Source organism: Cryptotermes secundus, unplaced genomic scaffold (assembly GCF_002891405.2).
Source record: "Cryptotermes secundus unplaced genomic scaffold, Csec_1.0 scaffold102, whole genome shotgun sequence".
Classification (NCBI taxonomy): domain Eukaryota; kingdom Metazoa; phylum Arthropoda; class Insecta; order Blattodea; family Kalotermitidae; genus Cryptotermes; species Cryptotermes secundus.
Window position 1 is genome coordinate 489,371 of NW_019741300.1, and position 18,759 is coordinate 508,129.

Genomic DNA, 18,759 nt, shown 5'->3' on the forward strand with positions numbered 1-18,759 from the left:
GTCCAACTACACTAGGCCTAGTGAATATTTCAAATCTTACCATAAAAAATAAACAACATTCATGTGGAGTAAATATAGAAGAATAAAAGCAATATAATACCCACAAAACAGTAACAATGTACAATTTTGAAATTGTCGCAGTCTTTCAGCACAATTAATAGAAGAATTTCGAAGTTAAGGTTGAGATAAATGGAGTTGCTACATTTTTATACATGCATATTTTCCGAATATATTTCACATATACAATTAGGTATATCAGGAGATCAGTAACATAAACAAAACAGTTCGATCAACTTAATTCTTCCTTGTACCAAAAGTGCAAAATTCCCTTACTCAAATATGTGTACAATTTATAATCATATTTGAGCTCAGACACCCGCTTTATCGTGTGGTGCAAGAAGCTTCTGAGGATAAGAAATTATAATAAGCCAAAATATAGCAGAACCGATTTATTTTAAAAATTTAATGGGAATTCTATTCAAAGTGAAATCTTGTTTTATATTAATCCATATATTTAAGTAGAATGTTCTACAGTATTTAGAACTATCTGTGTGGTATTCCTGACAGTATCTCTAAAGAATTTAAAAATTTCCTAGCGTACAATGCGAGTCCTCTTTTCATTGTTCAAACTTATTTTTTATAGATTTATTATTTAATTGTGGCAGCAAAGTTCGCATTTTCGTGGGAAGTCCAAATATAAGATTAAAGCAAAGACTCTTGTTTCTGAGTGTGGATGAAAATGAAATATCTTGTGCCAGGTTATAGAGAGACTTTTAGTTTATTTTAGGACATTAATGAAAGTTAAAGCCCTCTCTGTAACAGACCGTGAAGGCCCATAAGGGTGTGAAAGGTCGAGGCTCTCACATCTTCTAGAGAGTCGGCTCATAGATGCCGGCAATTCTGTTAGCCTTACACGCCATTCTCCCTTTACCCTCAGGAAAATTCCTGGTACCTATTTCTGTTAGAAGTTGAGTCAACCCCAGGGACACAGTGCGGCTGGAGGAATTAGATCAATTGAAAAATCAAATTACCTCATCGGGATTCGATTCCGCGACGTTCCGACTTGTAGCATAGTGCCTTGACCAACTACGCTGCCGTGTGCCCCCCATTTTAGGACATTGTCAACTAAAATATTGAATTTACTTTTGTTAGACGAATGAAGGCTGAGATGATTGCAGGACTAGAACTTTTGGTGAAAAATTAAATTCCAGTTAGATGGTGTTTTTTTTTTCTTGGCACTACAGCCTCAGTGGGCCTAGGCCTACCTCCATGAACTTCTCCGTTCACTTCGGTTTTTCCTGATCTTACACATTCGGTAGGACTCCTTGGGCGGGTGATCAGTTCGTCGCAAGGCCTCTACCTGTACACAAACACAGAAAAACGCGCACACACAAACTTAACATCCGTGCCCTGAGTGGAATTCGAACCCACGATCCCGGTTTCCAAGCGAGTGAAGACAGTACATGCCTTAGACCGCTCGGCTACCGTGACCGGCAGATAGTGTGGTTACATTAGTATAATATTTAAACACTGGATGACAATTGTGTAGGTGGCGATACTGCTCTTGCCCTATTTTCGCATGGACACATTTAAATACGTCAGTCGCAAATTTGGGTATGCAATATTGCAGAGGAAATTCATTCTTTTAAAATATGGATATCAATTTTTTAACAAAATAAACTAATAAGGAGCATCGTATTTGTACATATCTTCGTGTGAAGTTTATGTATTTTTAATCTAGAATATTCCTTACATCCGGAGGAGGCCTTTCATATAACACCATACTTTATGCTTGACAAGTTATGATAGCTGACAGCATCACGTAGCATTTGTAATACCAATTCAAACAACCACGCAATTTATTATTAATAATTTCTCAGTCATATATTATTTCCAGTGCAGTAATATATTTTGTTTGCAGTTGGTAGTTTCAAAACACAGTATTATGCAATATTCCTTTCTTGTGACATACTTTGCATCAACATACGTAGGTTAAGATTAATTCAGTTCTTTTGGGGCATGAATAATCCTTATAGGTATGTAAATTATTTGCATAACAGGTTTAAAATAAACTACGCTTAGTCTGTCGTAATAAATTGAATAGGCAGCTGTGTCTTACTTACAGCTACTCTTATCGGAATAATTTGTAGAACTGTGATGAGAGTGTTTCCCCACAAGTCTTCCGCTGGTGAAATAACTTCCAATTGTGTTCACTTAAAATGTTGAAAATTTAGAATGCTCTTGTTACATCATAAATAGATGTAGTTATCGGACAGACGAAAGTTGCACTTACTTTCATTAATCATTTGTATTGAATAATTTATGAAAATGACACAAACTTGTCTAGGAGGATGGGCTGTTGTACCTCTGGGCAGGCTGCTACGGAAACTAGAATGCCGTAAGAGCAACAGGGATACTGTGTGACATTCAGGTTGTGATGGCTGTGACTCTGATGCTTACTGTCTTCTTACATGTGATACCATGTACGAGTAGTTTGGTAGACAGGCATCAAATACGTATATACACAACTACACAGTGGTGCGTCCCATAGCAATATTTTTACTTCGGTAGAGCACTTTAGATTTTGAGTATTTCAGTAGTTCTCGTTCCTGGCTACATTTATGATCCAAAATTTGTGGATTGCTCTGGATTCACGAATGTAATTTCTTGTCCTAATGACAAGGTAGAGAAACGCGCTGCTTTTTATCTCCCATAAATGTTACTTATCCAGTCATGGTAGTCGAGCGGTCTAAGGCATGTACTGTCTTCGCTCGCTTGGAAACCGGGATCGTGGTTTCGAATCCCACTCAGGGCATGGATGTTTAGTTTGTGTGTGTGCGTTTTTCTGTGTTTGTGTACAGGTAGAGGCCTTGCGACGAGCTGATCACCCGCCCAAGGAGTCCTACGGAATGTGTAAAATCTAGAAAAACCGAAGTGAACCGAGAAGTTCATGGCCCACTGGGGCTGTAGTGCCAAGGAAAAGAAAATATTACTTATCATCTGTACTCGTGGTAGCTCGAGAAGAACTGCAATATGTTGACTGTTTCTTCAACTGGAAAATCTAGTAGTCAAATGCATCAGCGGTAAAGATGTTCTGCCTAGTATTGACACTTCTAGGACCACTGTTATAGTAAATCTCTTACATGACTCAATAACGTTATGCCACTTAGCCGTAAATATGAAATTTATGCATGTGTTTTCCTTGAATTTTATATTTTGCCAATGACACGCTAAGTTATTCTAATATTTTATTACAGTACCATGTTCACTCTTTCAAAATCTTTTCGTTAATGAAATGCTGAAAACGATTACAGTAAATATAGTTGTGTGTCTGTAAAAGGCCTCGATATTTGTTAAGCGTTTACACAGAAAATTCAAACTCTTGGTACAAGGATTAAACTGCAAATACATGCTTAATATGTTCTCATTCAGTGTTATGTTGGTTGGAATGATAATTCACGGACCTTGTTACTGTTAAGTGGATTTGTGATCAGTCCATTCTCTTTACTCTGGTAAGCAGATGGCATCTTGAAACTGTGAACAGCACTGCCACGTCGCCCAGCAGAACTGCTCTCACCTGTTTCGCTAGATCACAGGCATTAATTGGCACGCTTCGCTCCTTCTCTCTGAGCTTTCCCTTTAAAAGCGACATATAAAATAGCCGGTTTAGGTTCCTTTCTCAATATAGGCGATGAGGCTCCGGTGCCAGCGGATGGCATCAAACCCACATTCACCGAAAGGCCTGTGATTCGGCAGACTGATGATGGCGGGAAAGTCTCATTCGAGTGTCGACTTGTTGGTGATCCCAAGCCAACAGTTACATGGTTAGTGTTTCTTAATATCAGGTATGGTTATTATTAGTGCTTAATTAGTGAAATAAACTTTGTTATTATGAAATTATAATTAAGATCAAGTATCTCATTTTTCTTAACATCAATTTCGAAATTTCGGTATATCACAGATTTTGCATTGTTCAATGTTTGCTCCTTATTTAAAACTTGTCCCTCTGCTAGATGCGCAGCAGCTGCTAATGCTGTCTGCAGGGATGTTGACGTATTCGGAGCCAGGAATGTTCTACCCAAACAAATTTTAAATATAGTATAACTGTTAGTATTTTTATTATTTGCATGTCCAGTAAAACAAAATGAATTACGTATATTATTATTATCCTCTGAAAATCTATACTATTCATTTCTTAATTAAATATTTATATTTCATTCCTCAATTCGTAATAACACTTAGTTTAATGATAATGAAATTATTATTACTGTTATAATTATCAGTTATTTGTTTGTTTACTTTTACTTTTATTCATTATTATTTCTTCCAAGTACTTACCTGTAATTTGTATTTGATTTTTAATAAGTTTGTTTATAATGAAATTCATTCATCTGCACTGTGCTGCGTCTGTAATTGGCCTTGCGGCTGTTGACTCGGCACATTAATAATCCAATTCAATTCAATTCTTGGTTATTAATGTGCCGAGTCAACAGCCGCAAGGCCAATTACAGACACAGCACAGTGCAGAAGAATGAATGGCATTATACACAATCTTATTAAAAGTCGAATACAAATTACAATAATAATGAATAAAGTAAAAGTAAACAAACAAATAGCTGATAATTATGACAGTAATAATAATTTCATTATCATTAAACTAAGTGTTATTACGAATTNTCAGAATATGAATTTCTTGAATGTTGTTATCTTTCAAATTAAGCGCTGGTTATGAAATATCATATATCTATACTAAATCACAAATTTGTGCACTTTTATTTTTATTTTATTTTCTGGGATAACAGTTTATGTTTTACACAAAAATTATTTGATTAATTAATCGAAATCCGATAACATATAAATAATTTATTCAATAATGGCCATTCTGTGTATCGTCCCTTCTCCTATTAACGTGCATTACCTTCGTAGCTAGTTCATTTTGCATTGCGTAATTACATTTCTTATTAATTTAAGCAGTAAGATTGTTGGAGGAAATTATCACGTATTGTTCATTTTAAAATCAAATATACATTAAATTATTTGCATTCGTAATTGATTCCATGTCTGTTGAATGAACCGTAACAGCTACTGTGTTTGTGTTGTGCATATTCATCCGTATTTATGAGACGGAAAGAGAGTTAAAATCGACATGAAGTCTGGAAACTTCCCTTAATATGAAGATTCTTCAACATGTCCTGTGATTTTCTATAATTGGGAATCTCTTTCACTATATTTATTGTATGATATGGCAAATACAAGTCAATGGAAGTAATACGCAATATAAATTAGCAATACCATCTTCAAGCTAGAGCAGACGTCAAGTGGGTTTTGATACCTAATTGAAAATATGACGAAGGAACTTATCGCTTTTAGTAATAGGGACGAAACTTGTAAATGTGTGCCATATCGGATAACACTCCCCGTTTTGTACGAACCTTACTTATGCTAATTATCCCAGGATTTAAAAGTTCTGAATCGCTGCAGCTCAAGGGGTGTTCCCAAAGGTGGCATATAGGTGAAAACCCAGGAGGAAATATGAAATAAAGCTAGGAATTAATTTATTAATTGAAATTGTGATTTCCATCGGATTATTTTTAATAAAAGCAAATAACAAAAATTGTTCTAAAATAAAAGACAAATTTGGGATATGAACTGTTTAAAAAATTTCACTTGGCCTCTGCATTTCTATATTAACACAATTTTGTACTAATATTTTAGAAACATTAATATATATCCTCATATACATATGAAATTATTAATTTGATTTTCGAAATTTGTGTTGGAAGTTAATTATGGTTGCATTTGAGGTTCTCATACTGGTATCCCTGTAGAGTAGGGTGTTCTGGATTGCAAGGCCATGTACTTGGGAGGGAACCCGACGTTTTGGGCAATACAGCACATCCATCTTCATCGTCGAAAATTAACCGAAGCAAGGAACCAGCATAAGTAGGCGGTTAGCTGAGTTTGCTTCCTTGCTTAACTTATACATCCTTCCTAGAGACGGAGACAATAAGGTCTTCCGAAAAGTCTGATTCTCTCCTGTCCACAAAGTGTTACAACCCAGAAAATCATACCTTCATAGTTACGGTCTTTAACTCTTTATATATTTTTCGTTTGTGTTTTCTGGAAAGGTATCATGGAGGAAAAGTGCTGAAGGAAAGCGGGCGCTTCCACATGTCCCTGGAACAGGACCAGAAACTTTACTACCTGGCGAGGTTAGAGATCAGCTCTGTGGAAAACGCTGACAGAGGTGACTACAAAGCTGTGGCCAAGAACAAGCATGGAGAAGGCACGGCGTCTATAAATTTGAATTTTGAAGGAGGTGGCAAACCAAAGTAAGATATTGCACGTGAAATATTCTTGTCATATGGAAATGGATGCCTTATTGTAATTCCTATGAAGAGGCAGAAAAGTCGCCTGGGTTACTTCTGACTTTGTGTAAATTTATACGAAATATCTGACATATATTTCCCCCACTTTTTTTGGAAAAAAAGGCAGACCAGCATTTTATACTCCTGTGAATGTACAGTTAAACTCACCGTGTGTCTGCAGCCCGCTCTGTTTGTACGCATGTATCAGCCGCTCACATGATGAAGAAATTGTGATTTGTTTAGGTTACTGGATGAAAGAACAATAATTCTTTAACTCTATGGACATAGTGGTCAGTATCACAATCTGTTGCTCTGAGTGATCGTACACCAAGTATAATTGAATGCCGTCTCCTGTCTGTCAAAATATGGCCAATTTTATTGCGAGGTTTTGCAACCGGAGATGTTCAAGTAAATTTATAAACGTTACGATGCGGGAAGATTCTACTTTTGACATTAAGATTTTTGGATGTGAAAATTTTTAATAATTTACCTTCATTATTATTATTATTAATTTCATGCAAATTATTATTCCCAATTCTTGGTATCAAATTGTCTTCCATCTCTACTTTGGCATTGAAATCTCCTAAAAAAATTTCAAAAATCTATTTAAAGAATTTATGGAATAATTAGAGTGAAACATTGTTATTAAAATTCTTATAACCGTCTTTGTGTTACATCTGCACTAAATTCGAAAGTATTTAACTATTCATATTCGGAATACGATAAGTTCTGCGGACAGCCGCCAGGAATTTGTAATATTTCACCACAGTCTACAAATTTCAGATGTGTTAATACTAAAATATTTACGACATATTACACTGAGCATATGATTTCTTTTCTGATGGTAAACTTAATGCTAACATTAACACTGAAATTACCGTCCACCATTTTCCCAAATAAATGAACTAACAAGAGCGCGAGAATTTCTGAAATCCTGTAAAACCAAAAGCCATCCCTTCAGTTGTTACATGATGTCGGTATATAGGAGTCGGAACTCTGTTATCTCATTATTTAAAATCATTCGGACTTTTATGTCTTAATAAAAATGTCTTCTATTTAAAGCAACTTAAAAGCCGCCATTGCTTTCTACTATTTTATTGACAGCAGTTTCTCAAGTATCAAAAATTCTCTAACGACTCCAACTTGACCATTTGTAATTACTTCAAAAACTTCCATCGCTGTGTGAAAGGGAAATCTCCCCTCCCCCTCCGCAGTCTGTTTGTTCCACAAATAATTTTTCACAGAATGAGATGGTTGTTATGAAATTAAATCTTATATTTAAAAGTCTCCTCAGTACCAAATTTTTAAATCATACCTTGGACAGAATCAACCTGAAAGCCACCTGGGTCTACGTTAGATGTAACACAGTAAAACTTTTCAAAACTTTGATGTTAAATTTGCTAATCTTGAGAAAATGAAAATATTATAGAAACCGCAATATGTGGTCTAATTTAGACTATCTTCTCTATTGAGATAGACGCGAATATATAGATATGCCGATATAAATCTGAATTTCAGTACTGTCCATAACGAGTCTATTTAACATGGCAATGGATTTTGTCTACTCAAAATAGCTATGTAAAATGAATTAAAATGTTTCAAGTCGAAAGTCTAAAATTGATATCAACTTATCTTTTATAAATAACCTAACTTCGTTGAACAATTAGTGAGGTATTTCTATTTTCTCACGAATGAGTCTGTGTCACGGAACAGACCTAAGTTAATCAGATTCAAATAATTTCCTCATGGGACCTACACAAACTTTTATTTTACAAGAAACTGATGATGAAAACTACTTAGCGTGCGATAATAACAAAATAGAATAATTTTTATCTGTTATTTCTGTTAAAGTTGCTCAAATTTTGAGGTTAAATTTGGATTTGTATCTAGGAAAGTGTTGGGCTTGACTTCAGCTCGTGTATGTTACCTTCTGATGTGTTTGTATAGGATTCCAGATGGCAAAGCCCCTCGATTCCCGAAGAAACCAACAATAAAACAAGAAGGCGATATACTCGTGATGGAGTGCGTTTTGGAAGCCAACCCTGTGCCTGAGATTACATGGTACCAGGGTACGAAAGTCATTTCAGATAGCAACCGTGTTCGTATGTCAAGGAAAGCTACGGGCAAAGATGCATATCTTTTAACATTGGAAATATCAAACCCTACTAAAGAAGATGGAGGAAACTACAGATGTAACGCCTTCAATAATTTTGGGGAGAGCAATGCCAATATTGCGCTAAATTTCCAAGGTATGCTTATTAGTGACAGGGAGGAACAATCTGGTAAATATCCACTCTGTTCACATTTGATGTTAAGTACGTGCTTCCCAAACTATTTTCGTTGTGTGTCCTCTCCCACCATTACAAATATGATATATGTGTCTTATAATCTGTTATTTTGAGTGTTTACTTTATTGTTAATATGTTTGACTGTAATAAGTTGTCGCTAAATGAAGCCTGCACATTTTATAATATCCTGCCTCTTCAACTTGCAGTTAATATTTTCCTACACATCTTTCGCGTGGACTGCAGGGGGAACAGTAGCCAAGTTCTGCTCCGAACTCCTAGCATGATAATACTCCTAGTGTGTGCAACTTAAGGGAAATGCAGCCGTTTCATACTTCAGATGTGAAAATGAATGTGTTTGTTCTCAACCTTTTTATTTGTTTCCTTGTGTTTTTTTGTAAGAACGTGCATTTTATTTCAGGAAGCAGAGAGAATTTATTTCAAATAGAATTATATACTTAGTGTATTTTGTATTTGACAGTTGAATTAAGAAAGATAATAATATTAGAAATTGACTTGGTATATTTCGCTTTGTTTCAGGTGGCGATGATGCAGCAGGATTTGCTCCGTCTTTTGTTGAGAAGCCGAAAATTATTCCAAACGACACTGGAACTCTTATCACGATGAAGTGCAAATGCAAAGCGAAACCAAAACCTGTTGTCACCTGGTACCGAGGTACCACAATAGTCAAAGAATCTTCAAAGATTAAGATAACGACAATTGACAAAGAGGAGGACACTTATGAATTGCTACTAGAAATAAAGGTTAGCTTTCATTGTCGTTCTATTCGAATTTGTGACTTCATAATAGTCCACATCCCCAAGCGGTAAGCGACAAGCGGTAACGCTGTGTACTTGTGTTAGGGAAAGTATACAATCTCAGTGGGGTTACTTGCAACCCTGTCAGGAATTTGACGAGTTTACGCAGACTCTGTAAAAATTTACAATTCGAATGCCGGAGTAATAATTGAAAATTATTCCCACTGTTTATGGTCACTTTCAATGCTATTTGTCTCTACATATCCTCCGGAATTGAGCTCATGCCCTTAAATATTTCGAGGATTAGTTAGCCATTAACAGACGGTACAGCTCCCTTCCCTGTCGTCACTTTCAAGTTAATGAGCTTTCATTTGTCTTCACTAAATTGTATTTACTGAATTCACTTTCGAGTGGTTAGCATAGCTGCTCCGTATCCGAGTGCTATGCGTGAAGACCGGCTATCCTCACTGAGATTTCTCAAGCCTTTAAATTAATTTTACAGTGCCTTATAGTAAACCACGTCCAATTCATTGTACACCCATCCCAGTTTACCATTAAAACTTGGTCCTACAGTTCAACTCACTCTGTTGAAAAATAGTCTTTAAATAACTCAGTGTTGAAACAATCAGACGAATTTGGAATGTAAAAGGAAGGAAAGCTGGCCTGTTCCCATTAGCACACTCTGCAATGGACCCCAGCACTGCTGTGAGTTCAAGGTCAAAACACGAAGAATGATTTGTGTGATCATTGTAGCTAATGATCATAAACCATATTCACCAGTTATTGCCACAAAATATAAGTATACAAAGTGTACCAAAAATTGATACCATTCAACTGGCAGAACGAGTAAATTTACGGGAAAATTTTATCTCATTTTTATTTATACCTCCACTGACCACATTTTTGCATGCACACTGAACGAAATGTGGTCCCGTGCCCCCATGCCGGCTTCACAATCGAAAGAACATTTGAAAATTGCTGCCCTGAGAGCGAACGTAATTGTGGAGCCTGATATGGACCCAAACTGTTCGTAACTCCGCTTTAATATCACATTGTTTAAGCACTTCATTCTTATCATAGATCAAAAGGCCGCATCCCTGCAGGTAATCAAATGAAATAAAAAGATTTATTTTGTTCATTCAACTGCAAATTTTTAATTTCTGTAACCTTGAAAGTCCCACAAGCTAAGGGAACGTAATTATGCGTAGAATAGAATTTATGCATGGAACAGAAATGAACCATATGCTAACTTAGAAATGTTCAACAAGAAACATAAAATTATTACACAATATTGGAAAAATTAATAACGTAAAATTCTGCATATATAAAATTCCCCATTCCTTACTCAATTCATCCTCTCCAAGTCATATATTTTACTGAGCACTTTCGACCGCCTAATTAGGCGTCTTTCCTTAAAATAAGACATCACTCTTAACAGTAATGCACAGGAATAGCTAAGTATTCTTAGAGTTTTGGAAAGCAGGCGGAATAATAGTTATTTAATTAAAAATTACAAGCATATCCTGAATTTAATCTTCTTTTAATTTCATTATGTATCTGATTTTCTTTGTCCTTATTGTTCTCACATAGGCGTGTTGGAATTTTGAAAATATTAAGCATGAAAATAATACCTACACATTCATTTCGTATATTCAGATTTCGGTTTTGTGGCATACGTTTCGTTTAATTTCTATATACTATTAGGCAGCAATAGGCTGGAGAATTTTCAACTGCCAGTTCTCATATTCAGTTCTGGACTGTCAATTTTTCCTTTACTGAATCTCGGGATTGTGTCTTCTTCCTCCTCGATTGGTCCAATATCACAGACTCCCGCAGATAGCATCGCAGGTCACAGTTGGTCATCTTTTTATGGCTCTACAGCCCCTTGTTGGACCTTGGCCGCCTGTTTTCAGTTTCTTTATCCTTTACACAGTCGGCAGCACTCCTTGGACAGGGGATAAGCTAGCCACAAGCTGCTACCTGCACTCAGGACAGCACAACAGAGAATAAACGCACTTAAACATCTATGTCTTAAGTGAGATTCGAACCCACAATCCCAATGTTTGAGTGGGAGAAAACAGTTCATGCCTTAGACCGCGCGGCCTCTGTGACTGGTCGCAGTACATACCGATCAGAAACCCCATAAGTAGAGGGCATAAATGATAACTAAACTGATTAATCTACAATAATTACACTTTAATTCTAATCATTGTATCTTGTTCATATTTTAGATGTAAAAGATGACTAAAGTTTCTATTAATTTGTGTAAGTTTTCAATGATTCCCTTTGTTAATTATTCGAACGCCACTGACGATTGTCTAGGAGTCAAAGAATGTAAGGAAATCTGGTCATTTATTCACTCAACGACTTGTTATATTAGACAGCAACAACAGCAACAACAGCAACATCAACAACAACAACAACAATCTATCCCTATAACAGGCCGTGAAAGCCCATAGGGTTGTGAGACATCGAGGCTCCCATATTTTGTCTAGACCATCGGCTCACAGATGGTGGTAAGGTTGTCAGCCTTACGCGCCGGAAGCCCTTTACACCCCCAGAAAGATTCCTGGTACTCATTTCTGTTAAAGGCTGAGTCGACCGCAGGGCCATAGTGCGGCAGAAAGGATTAGGTAAATTAAAAAATCCATCTCATCTGGTCTCGAACCGGCCACCTTCCGGTTTGTAGCATAATGCCTCAACCAACTACGCTACCGAGTGCCCCTTGTTTTATTAGATGTTAATGTTAAGTGAACACTGTCTTATTTCATAAATGAATGAATGATTTCAAGCGGTAACCAAAAATATAGTAAAATAATGTTATAAAGTGCTTGATGTGAAGTAGCCCTGTCCTTCATAATCGGGATATTTGTGTAATTTGAAGCCATATGTGTGTTCACTTCCATATAAAATTAGCCTGAATTACACAATTCTTTATTGGAGTCCGTCGTAACACAACAACATAACGGTCAAGGTTAATATTACCATAGTTACATGTTTCGGCTTTTGAAGCCATCATCAGGTAAACACATGATTACTATATTCACACACTATTGAAATGCAATTTCATTGTGATAGTAAAGCTGAATACTTGATAACTGTTACATTATAAAATACATGGTATAAAAATACAATAAATTATAAACTTATTATAAAACGAAATTTATGGAATTAAATATGGTTAAAAACTCCTCATGTGATATTGCGTATCATGAAGTCAGTTTTTGCAATCTTGTCGTTATATTCCAGCGGACATACAGTAAACTGCTTGGAGTCCCGTGGTATAGATGTGGAATTATTTGATATTAATTGTTTGGCCGGTGCCTCATCTTACAGTGTATTTTGTCTGCTCTGCTGAGAATACAGATTGCATGTGATTTGGACCAAACCTTGACCGTTATGTTGTTGTATTACGACGGACTCCAATAAAGAATTATGTATAACAACACAACAAGATGCACGAAATGAAATTGTAGCCTGGATTACATACTCTTATGATATGAATACTAACTTCATTGATTGATGTCCATCTTGAAAAGACAGTCCTTCAGATGGTCAAGACATTTCTCATCATTTTATGAAACCGAAAGTTCAATATCCCCCCCCCACAATAGCCCGACAATGGTCTCTGTCAAGATCTTGCCTAATCCAGGCCACCCACAGTGGACCAGTGTTAATACTATCTTCTCATCTGCGTGTAGATCTCCCATCTATTCTCGTATCTTCACGGGTCCTCTATAAAATTTTATACCAATAACTCATTTTACCCACGTGTGTTACATTCACGTGACATTTCATCCTCACTGAGTTCGTCGCTCTGGTAATGCTCTTATTTGCTGAACGTTGCAAATTATGAAGTTCCCGATCGTTCACTTCCCTTCCTTGTGCTCTTATTTCCTCTCGCTCACTCTGCATGTCTTTTCTTCCTCTCCTTGGCTTCAGATATTCTTCTTAGCTCCTTGTTCGTAAGCAATGACGCCGTGCCAAAAATTCCTCCAAGTTCGAGTCCGTGTGTAATATTTCGTAAGCAATTCAATGGAGGGGAATTCTTCGTGAGAAGCTAACAGCCGCTCATCTAATCCGCAAGCTCCCTACCTTTATGGGATTCGTAGGTTATCTGGATGGTTTCCAGGCACTAGGAGAAGCCTATAACCCTAGCGCACTCAAACTATATTCTCGTTCTTAATCTGTGGCTTCTTATCAAACGTGAGTGGCTGATGAAATTTCTCATCTGCGTAAGACTTTAACTACATACCTCTGCCCTAGGGTTCCAAACCTCAGATAGAACCGTGTGTCTATAAACCACTTATGAGTGTGAGCTATGTTGGAATATTGATCACTTATAATAGTTACGAACAGAGCCAGAAGATGGTGGTGGTAAATAATAGAGAGAGGTACCTCAGTCGCTATTCCAGTCTGAACTTCTCATGTTCAGTGAAATCATGATTTCAAAATATCCCTTTATTTTACCAGTGAAACCAGTACCGGGGCCATACAAAATATTGGTCGCCAAATTCGGAATGTATTTTCAGATTTTCCATTTAACTTTTCTTTGCATTTGATAGGACCCAGCAGGACCAGACGGGGGAACGTACAGATGCAACGTGAAGAATGACTTTGGAGAAAGCAATGCCAACCTCAACCTCAACATCGAGGCTGAACCAGAACCCGAAGGCGATGGACCAACTTTCGTGGAGAAACCTCGAATAGTCTCGGAAATGAATGGGAAACTCGTTATTATGACCTGCAAAGTAAAGGCAAACCCCAAACCTACCATAGTTTGGTACCAAGCCGGGAAAGTTGTAAAGGAATCGTCAAAAATATCCATGTTCGTAGACCAGAAAGACGACATATATTCCATTAAACTGGAACTAAAGGTATATCACAAGACAATAAGAAATGTTATACAGTGAATAATATCTCTTGCTTTGAAACATTATATGTGTACATTTCATATCTGAATATGCGCGTTCTCAGATAAAGTGAGAAGAAAATAATTCTAAATGTTTTCTCTTGACAATTCATGCTAACTGTACTTAGTTTTCATCAGTGAAGGTTACATTTCCTTGCGTGCATATGAAGGTTTTTTTTATAACTTAACCCAGAGTGGATTTAACTGAATATTGTTTACTGTATTTTCATTTAAGCTGATATGTACGGTTCTAAATATAGTATGCGCTAAAAATCAGTACTGAAATGAAAAGACGTCCTGTCGATACCACTGTCTATTCATGTGAAGGTCCCTTGCACGACAGAACCTTCTCAAATCCTGAAGAAAAGGTCTGATCACCATGTCCCTGTAGCGTTCTTGGGTGACGGTAAGAGAATTGCCTTCCTCATCCTCAATGAAATAGGGGCCTAATATACCGTGTGCTGAGACGGCACACCATAGCGTCACACGTGTACTGTGTGGCGGTTTCTGGATGATAACATCTGGCAGCTCAAAACCAAGGAAGCGAGTTGTCTGGCGACCACTTCCATATGAGCGGAAATAATACTCAACTATGAATACTTTGCCCTCCGTCGAGAGACCCATTTCCAACAACTGCACAACACAACTTCCTTTTCACTACTGGGAATACGTGTGGCTGGAGCTATGCCCCGTCGACAAATGCACACGCGCTTTCGAGATGCGCGAGTTTCTGTACTACATATTTTGGCGCATACTGTACCTGAAATACTGAATTGATGAAGTTCATTTCTTCAATATTACACTAATCAAATAAATTAATATACATCATATGTGTAAAATGGTTACTGTTATCATATGGTTCTGTAATATGAACGGCAAAAGCATGTAATACAGATGTCTTGCTACTTTTCAGAGGCATTTACTGTCACGTCATGAGGTATTATAGACGGATTTTGGATTGGTGATTGGATTTATTGAACATTTATACACATAACTCATAACTACAAGTAACTGTAACAGCGTTACTGGTTTACACAGTCTAAAGATCAATGTAACTGCAGCTGCACTGTAACTGTCTTCGTTATTCGTTTCCTTGTAACGGATCTTAACAATGTCCTCTGCTAACTTTCTTATCGGCTGGCGAATATCCCACACTGACTCATTGTTCCAACTCACCAACTCCCAGACTGACGGCCATCTCACACCAAATTTCTACCTTTCTCTTCACTGACTGACTAACTAACTGCAGCTCCCAACTTGTCCCGTTTACATCTCAACACCGACCGCATACAAAACACCACTCCTCATTGTTGTAGTTAAATTGTTTCCATGGGAGCATGTTTGTTGGCAATGCGATTATTCAGCAACGGTTCTTGTATATTTGCTTATCTCGCGGTCGTTGTTCAGCAACGGGTCGACGTGCTACAATACATTTCAGAAGTCATACAAATTCAAAGTAAAATGAATTCTGAACTGAATATATAAGTTTAAATTAGACTTATTGTAGGTCTTCTAAAGAGTAAAGGAGAACCAGTTATAAGAAAATGTAATTTCAATATATTGTGGCATGTAGACCCATTGCTGTGCAACGACAGAGAAAAAAGCAGCTTTACAAAATCCTTTGCTAAGAAACGGCTTCGCAAACAAGCATCTTTCCATGGAAATAATTGCCGTTAGAAGCCGCTAACGAGAAACGTCTAGTAAAGAAGTGACTGTGAAGAGTAGTAAGTATTTGAAATAGTGAATTGTATAGAGTAGTCAGGCGCTATATCAATGAGTCCAGTTAGTCCGATCATCAATCCAAAACACGTCCGTAGCCATTCAGTCTCGTGACAATATCATTGAGGATGAAGGAAATTGCATCCTTACAATTATCATTAACACAAATAAAAGGATGTGCATATCTTGCTACTCTTCATGGAATTACTGAAACCTTAAAATAAATGACGTACGTGTATTTTAAACTTTTAGGATCCCGGGCAAGAAGACTCAGGCTTGTATAAATGCAACATCAAGAATTCACTTGGCGAATTAAACGCGAACCTCACACTCAATATTGAAAGTGAGTACCTCTTTGTGCGGCGAATGTATTTTGAAATGTACTGCGTGTACCAGGAGTAAATTTCCATATTTAAATATTTTTAAGTTGTTAGGCGATGTTTACTTAGATTTTTCCATTGCTTTCAGCAAGTTTGGTAAGAGAAATACCGAAATGCATTTCTAATAATAGAATTGTAGTTACTAGATTTCTTTCAAGCTCTGTGTCTACTGATGAGTTTATAGTAAGATATGTTAGGGTGATCATGAATTATGAATATTTGGAAATTTTAAGAGATGACCTCCTGGACCTCACAAATTGAAAACCAAATAAATCATAGCAATTTTATTATTTTTATACGAAAGAGTACCATGCTTTTATGTTCTCAGTCTATTTCCAATTTGTTAAATAAGTTGAAATTACAAATTAGAAATCACCTTTAGAATGGATAGTGTGATTGATTAAGCAATTCTAATTATGAAGGAAATTAAATATTTTCTGCACTCTGTTACACTCCAATGGCTCTCCATACTTAGCATAAAAATAGCAAGTTTGTTTCAATTTCAGTGCCTTTTAACTTCCCCTTTGATAAGTCCTGTAATATATTTTGTACTTAATTTTACTGGTCTTAAGACTCTGATACTGGAAATGTTATGAAAATTATCATGCTGTGATCGACACAACTTATTTTAGGATGTTTTTTCTTGGTATCAAAACAATTCATGGGCTCACAGAACAAAAAATAATGAATTATAAATCGATTATATTAAAGCAATTTACATATTAATAATTTCTTCTTTTCTGACATGTTGATAATTGTGCAACTGAATCTATAATGTGGTTTGTGTAATATTTCAGTTATACCCGTAATCAAAGAGAAGCCAAAAGTGATAAAGATCACTAAGAAGAAAACTGTGATTGTGGAGTGTAATGTAGTAAGTAAGTTCCCTCCACAGTGCACTTGGTTCAAGGAAAAGTCAGCTGTCCGTGAAGATTCGAGACACACAGTTCGTGTTGAACAAATTAAAGATGTAAGTTTTGAGAACTATATTTTTTGATTCGTAGATTGTGATCTGTGTGAAGTAAGCTTTGCATCTTATTAGTAAATTAATTTTAGGTCTATGAGAATACTTGTATAACCTTCGAACTAATTTAATTCCATAACAATTGTAAGGTATTCATTGTACTTTCATTGTTACTTAACCTGAAAACTTCCTTCTTCCAGGGAGAATTTTCTGTAAAATTAGAAATTGAACCGGCAAATCCGACTGATAAAGGTTCATACAAACTGGTGGCAAAGAATGAGAAGGGAGAAGCCACATCTCAGACAGTTGAAGTGACTGAAATACCAGAAGAAGAAGAAGAAGTGAAGAAGGGCAACAAATATGAATTTTCTCAGGGCCTGACATCTGTGGTAAGTACAGTCAATGAAGAAATATGAATGACTGCTTGCATAGTTCTTTAATAATTTCGTCTACTTAATTCACACAATGAGGTGTGAATTTACTTACAAGTTCAACATGTTCACATATTTCATAGTGGATAAATCTTGGTACTGTAGGAATAAGTTGATGATGAAGAGGAAGGGAGGGATACGAGTAAACCGCATAACTTGTAGGGTCTGTAATGTTATGAATCCCTGCAATGCGCTGTATACATTTTATTCAACAATTCTGTTAAAATTGATATGGGCGGGATTTGTCCTTTTAATGACTCTCACTCTGTGTTGTTGAATATTCTTGCTCCGTCCATATTTTGCATTATAAATGGACATTGTGATCTGAAATGTATCCTGTGAATCCTTTTTTGAACATAAAACTTCAGTTTATGGTATTGACTGCCTAAATTCAACAATTATACTTTAATTATTATCTCAATTACTACTTTACATTTTAATGTTTCCTATGCATTACTTATAAAAATATTGGAATCATATACTCGTACATATGTCAGTATTAACAGCTCTACTAAATTCATTCTTCATAGAACTCATGACTTGTTCGTGGATTGCCACTACAATTTGGTTTTGTGTCAAGAATTCTTTTTATACGTTTAGCTGTTACAAACGTTTATGAAGCTCTGTATTTAAATGATTAAGATATACCATGGCCTAAACTTAGAAGATTATGCATGGGGGAACTGAGAATAATCCCATATCATGCCAAATCTTGTTTCTAATATGTATAATCTGATTATAATTTTGACGTTACAGAATGCAGAAGAAGGAAAAAGCGCAGAGTTCATGTGTCAGTTGAAAACGTCAGACAAGAAAGCTACTGTTGTGTGGTACAGGTAAGTTATAATAAAACTCCTTGCTTTATCAGAACACTAAAGTTCCTACCAATAAAATATAATACACATAAAATTGCATGAAATTTATCTCATCCGAGAATGATGG

At 36.3% G+C, this 18,759-nt stretch overlaps 1 protein-coding gene across 1 annotated transcript in view; it reads left to right on the forward strand.

Moving 5' to 3' along the window:
• The window catches only part of LOC111872672 (muscle M-line assembly protein unc-89), a gene marked incomplete at its 3' end in the record, with an annotated part of 150,842 nt that overhangs the window by 46,430 nt on the left and 85,653 nt on the right, over window positions 1-18,759 (forward strand). Inside the window, exons 6-14 of the mRNA XM_023866777.2 lie at window positions 3,689-3,824; window positions 6,129-6,332; window positions 8,316-8,617; window positions 9,194-9,417; window positions 13,977-14,288; window positions 16,295-16,385; window positions 17,220-17,392; window positions 17,587-17,775; window positions 18,574-18,653. Of these exons, the coding sequence (XP_023722545.1) occupies window positions 3,689-3,824; window positions 6,129-6,332; window positions 8,316-8,617; window positions 9,194-9,417; window positions 13,977-14,288; window positions 16,295-16,385; window positions 17,220-17,392; window positions 17,587-17,775; window positions 18,574-18,653 (1,711 nt within the window). The remainder of the gene's footprint in view (window positions 1-3,688; window positions 3,825-6,128; window positions 6,333-8,315; window positions 8,618-9,193; window positions 9,418-13,976; window positions 14,289-16,294; window positions 16,386-17,219; window positions 17,393-17,586; window positions 17,776-18,573; window positions 18,654-18,759) is intronic.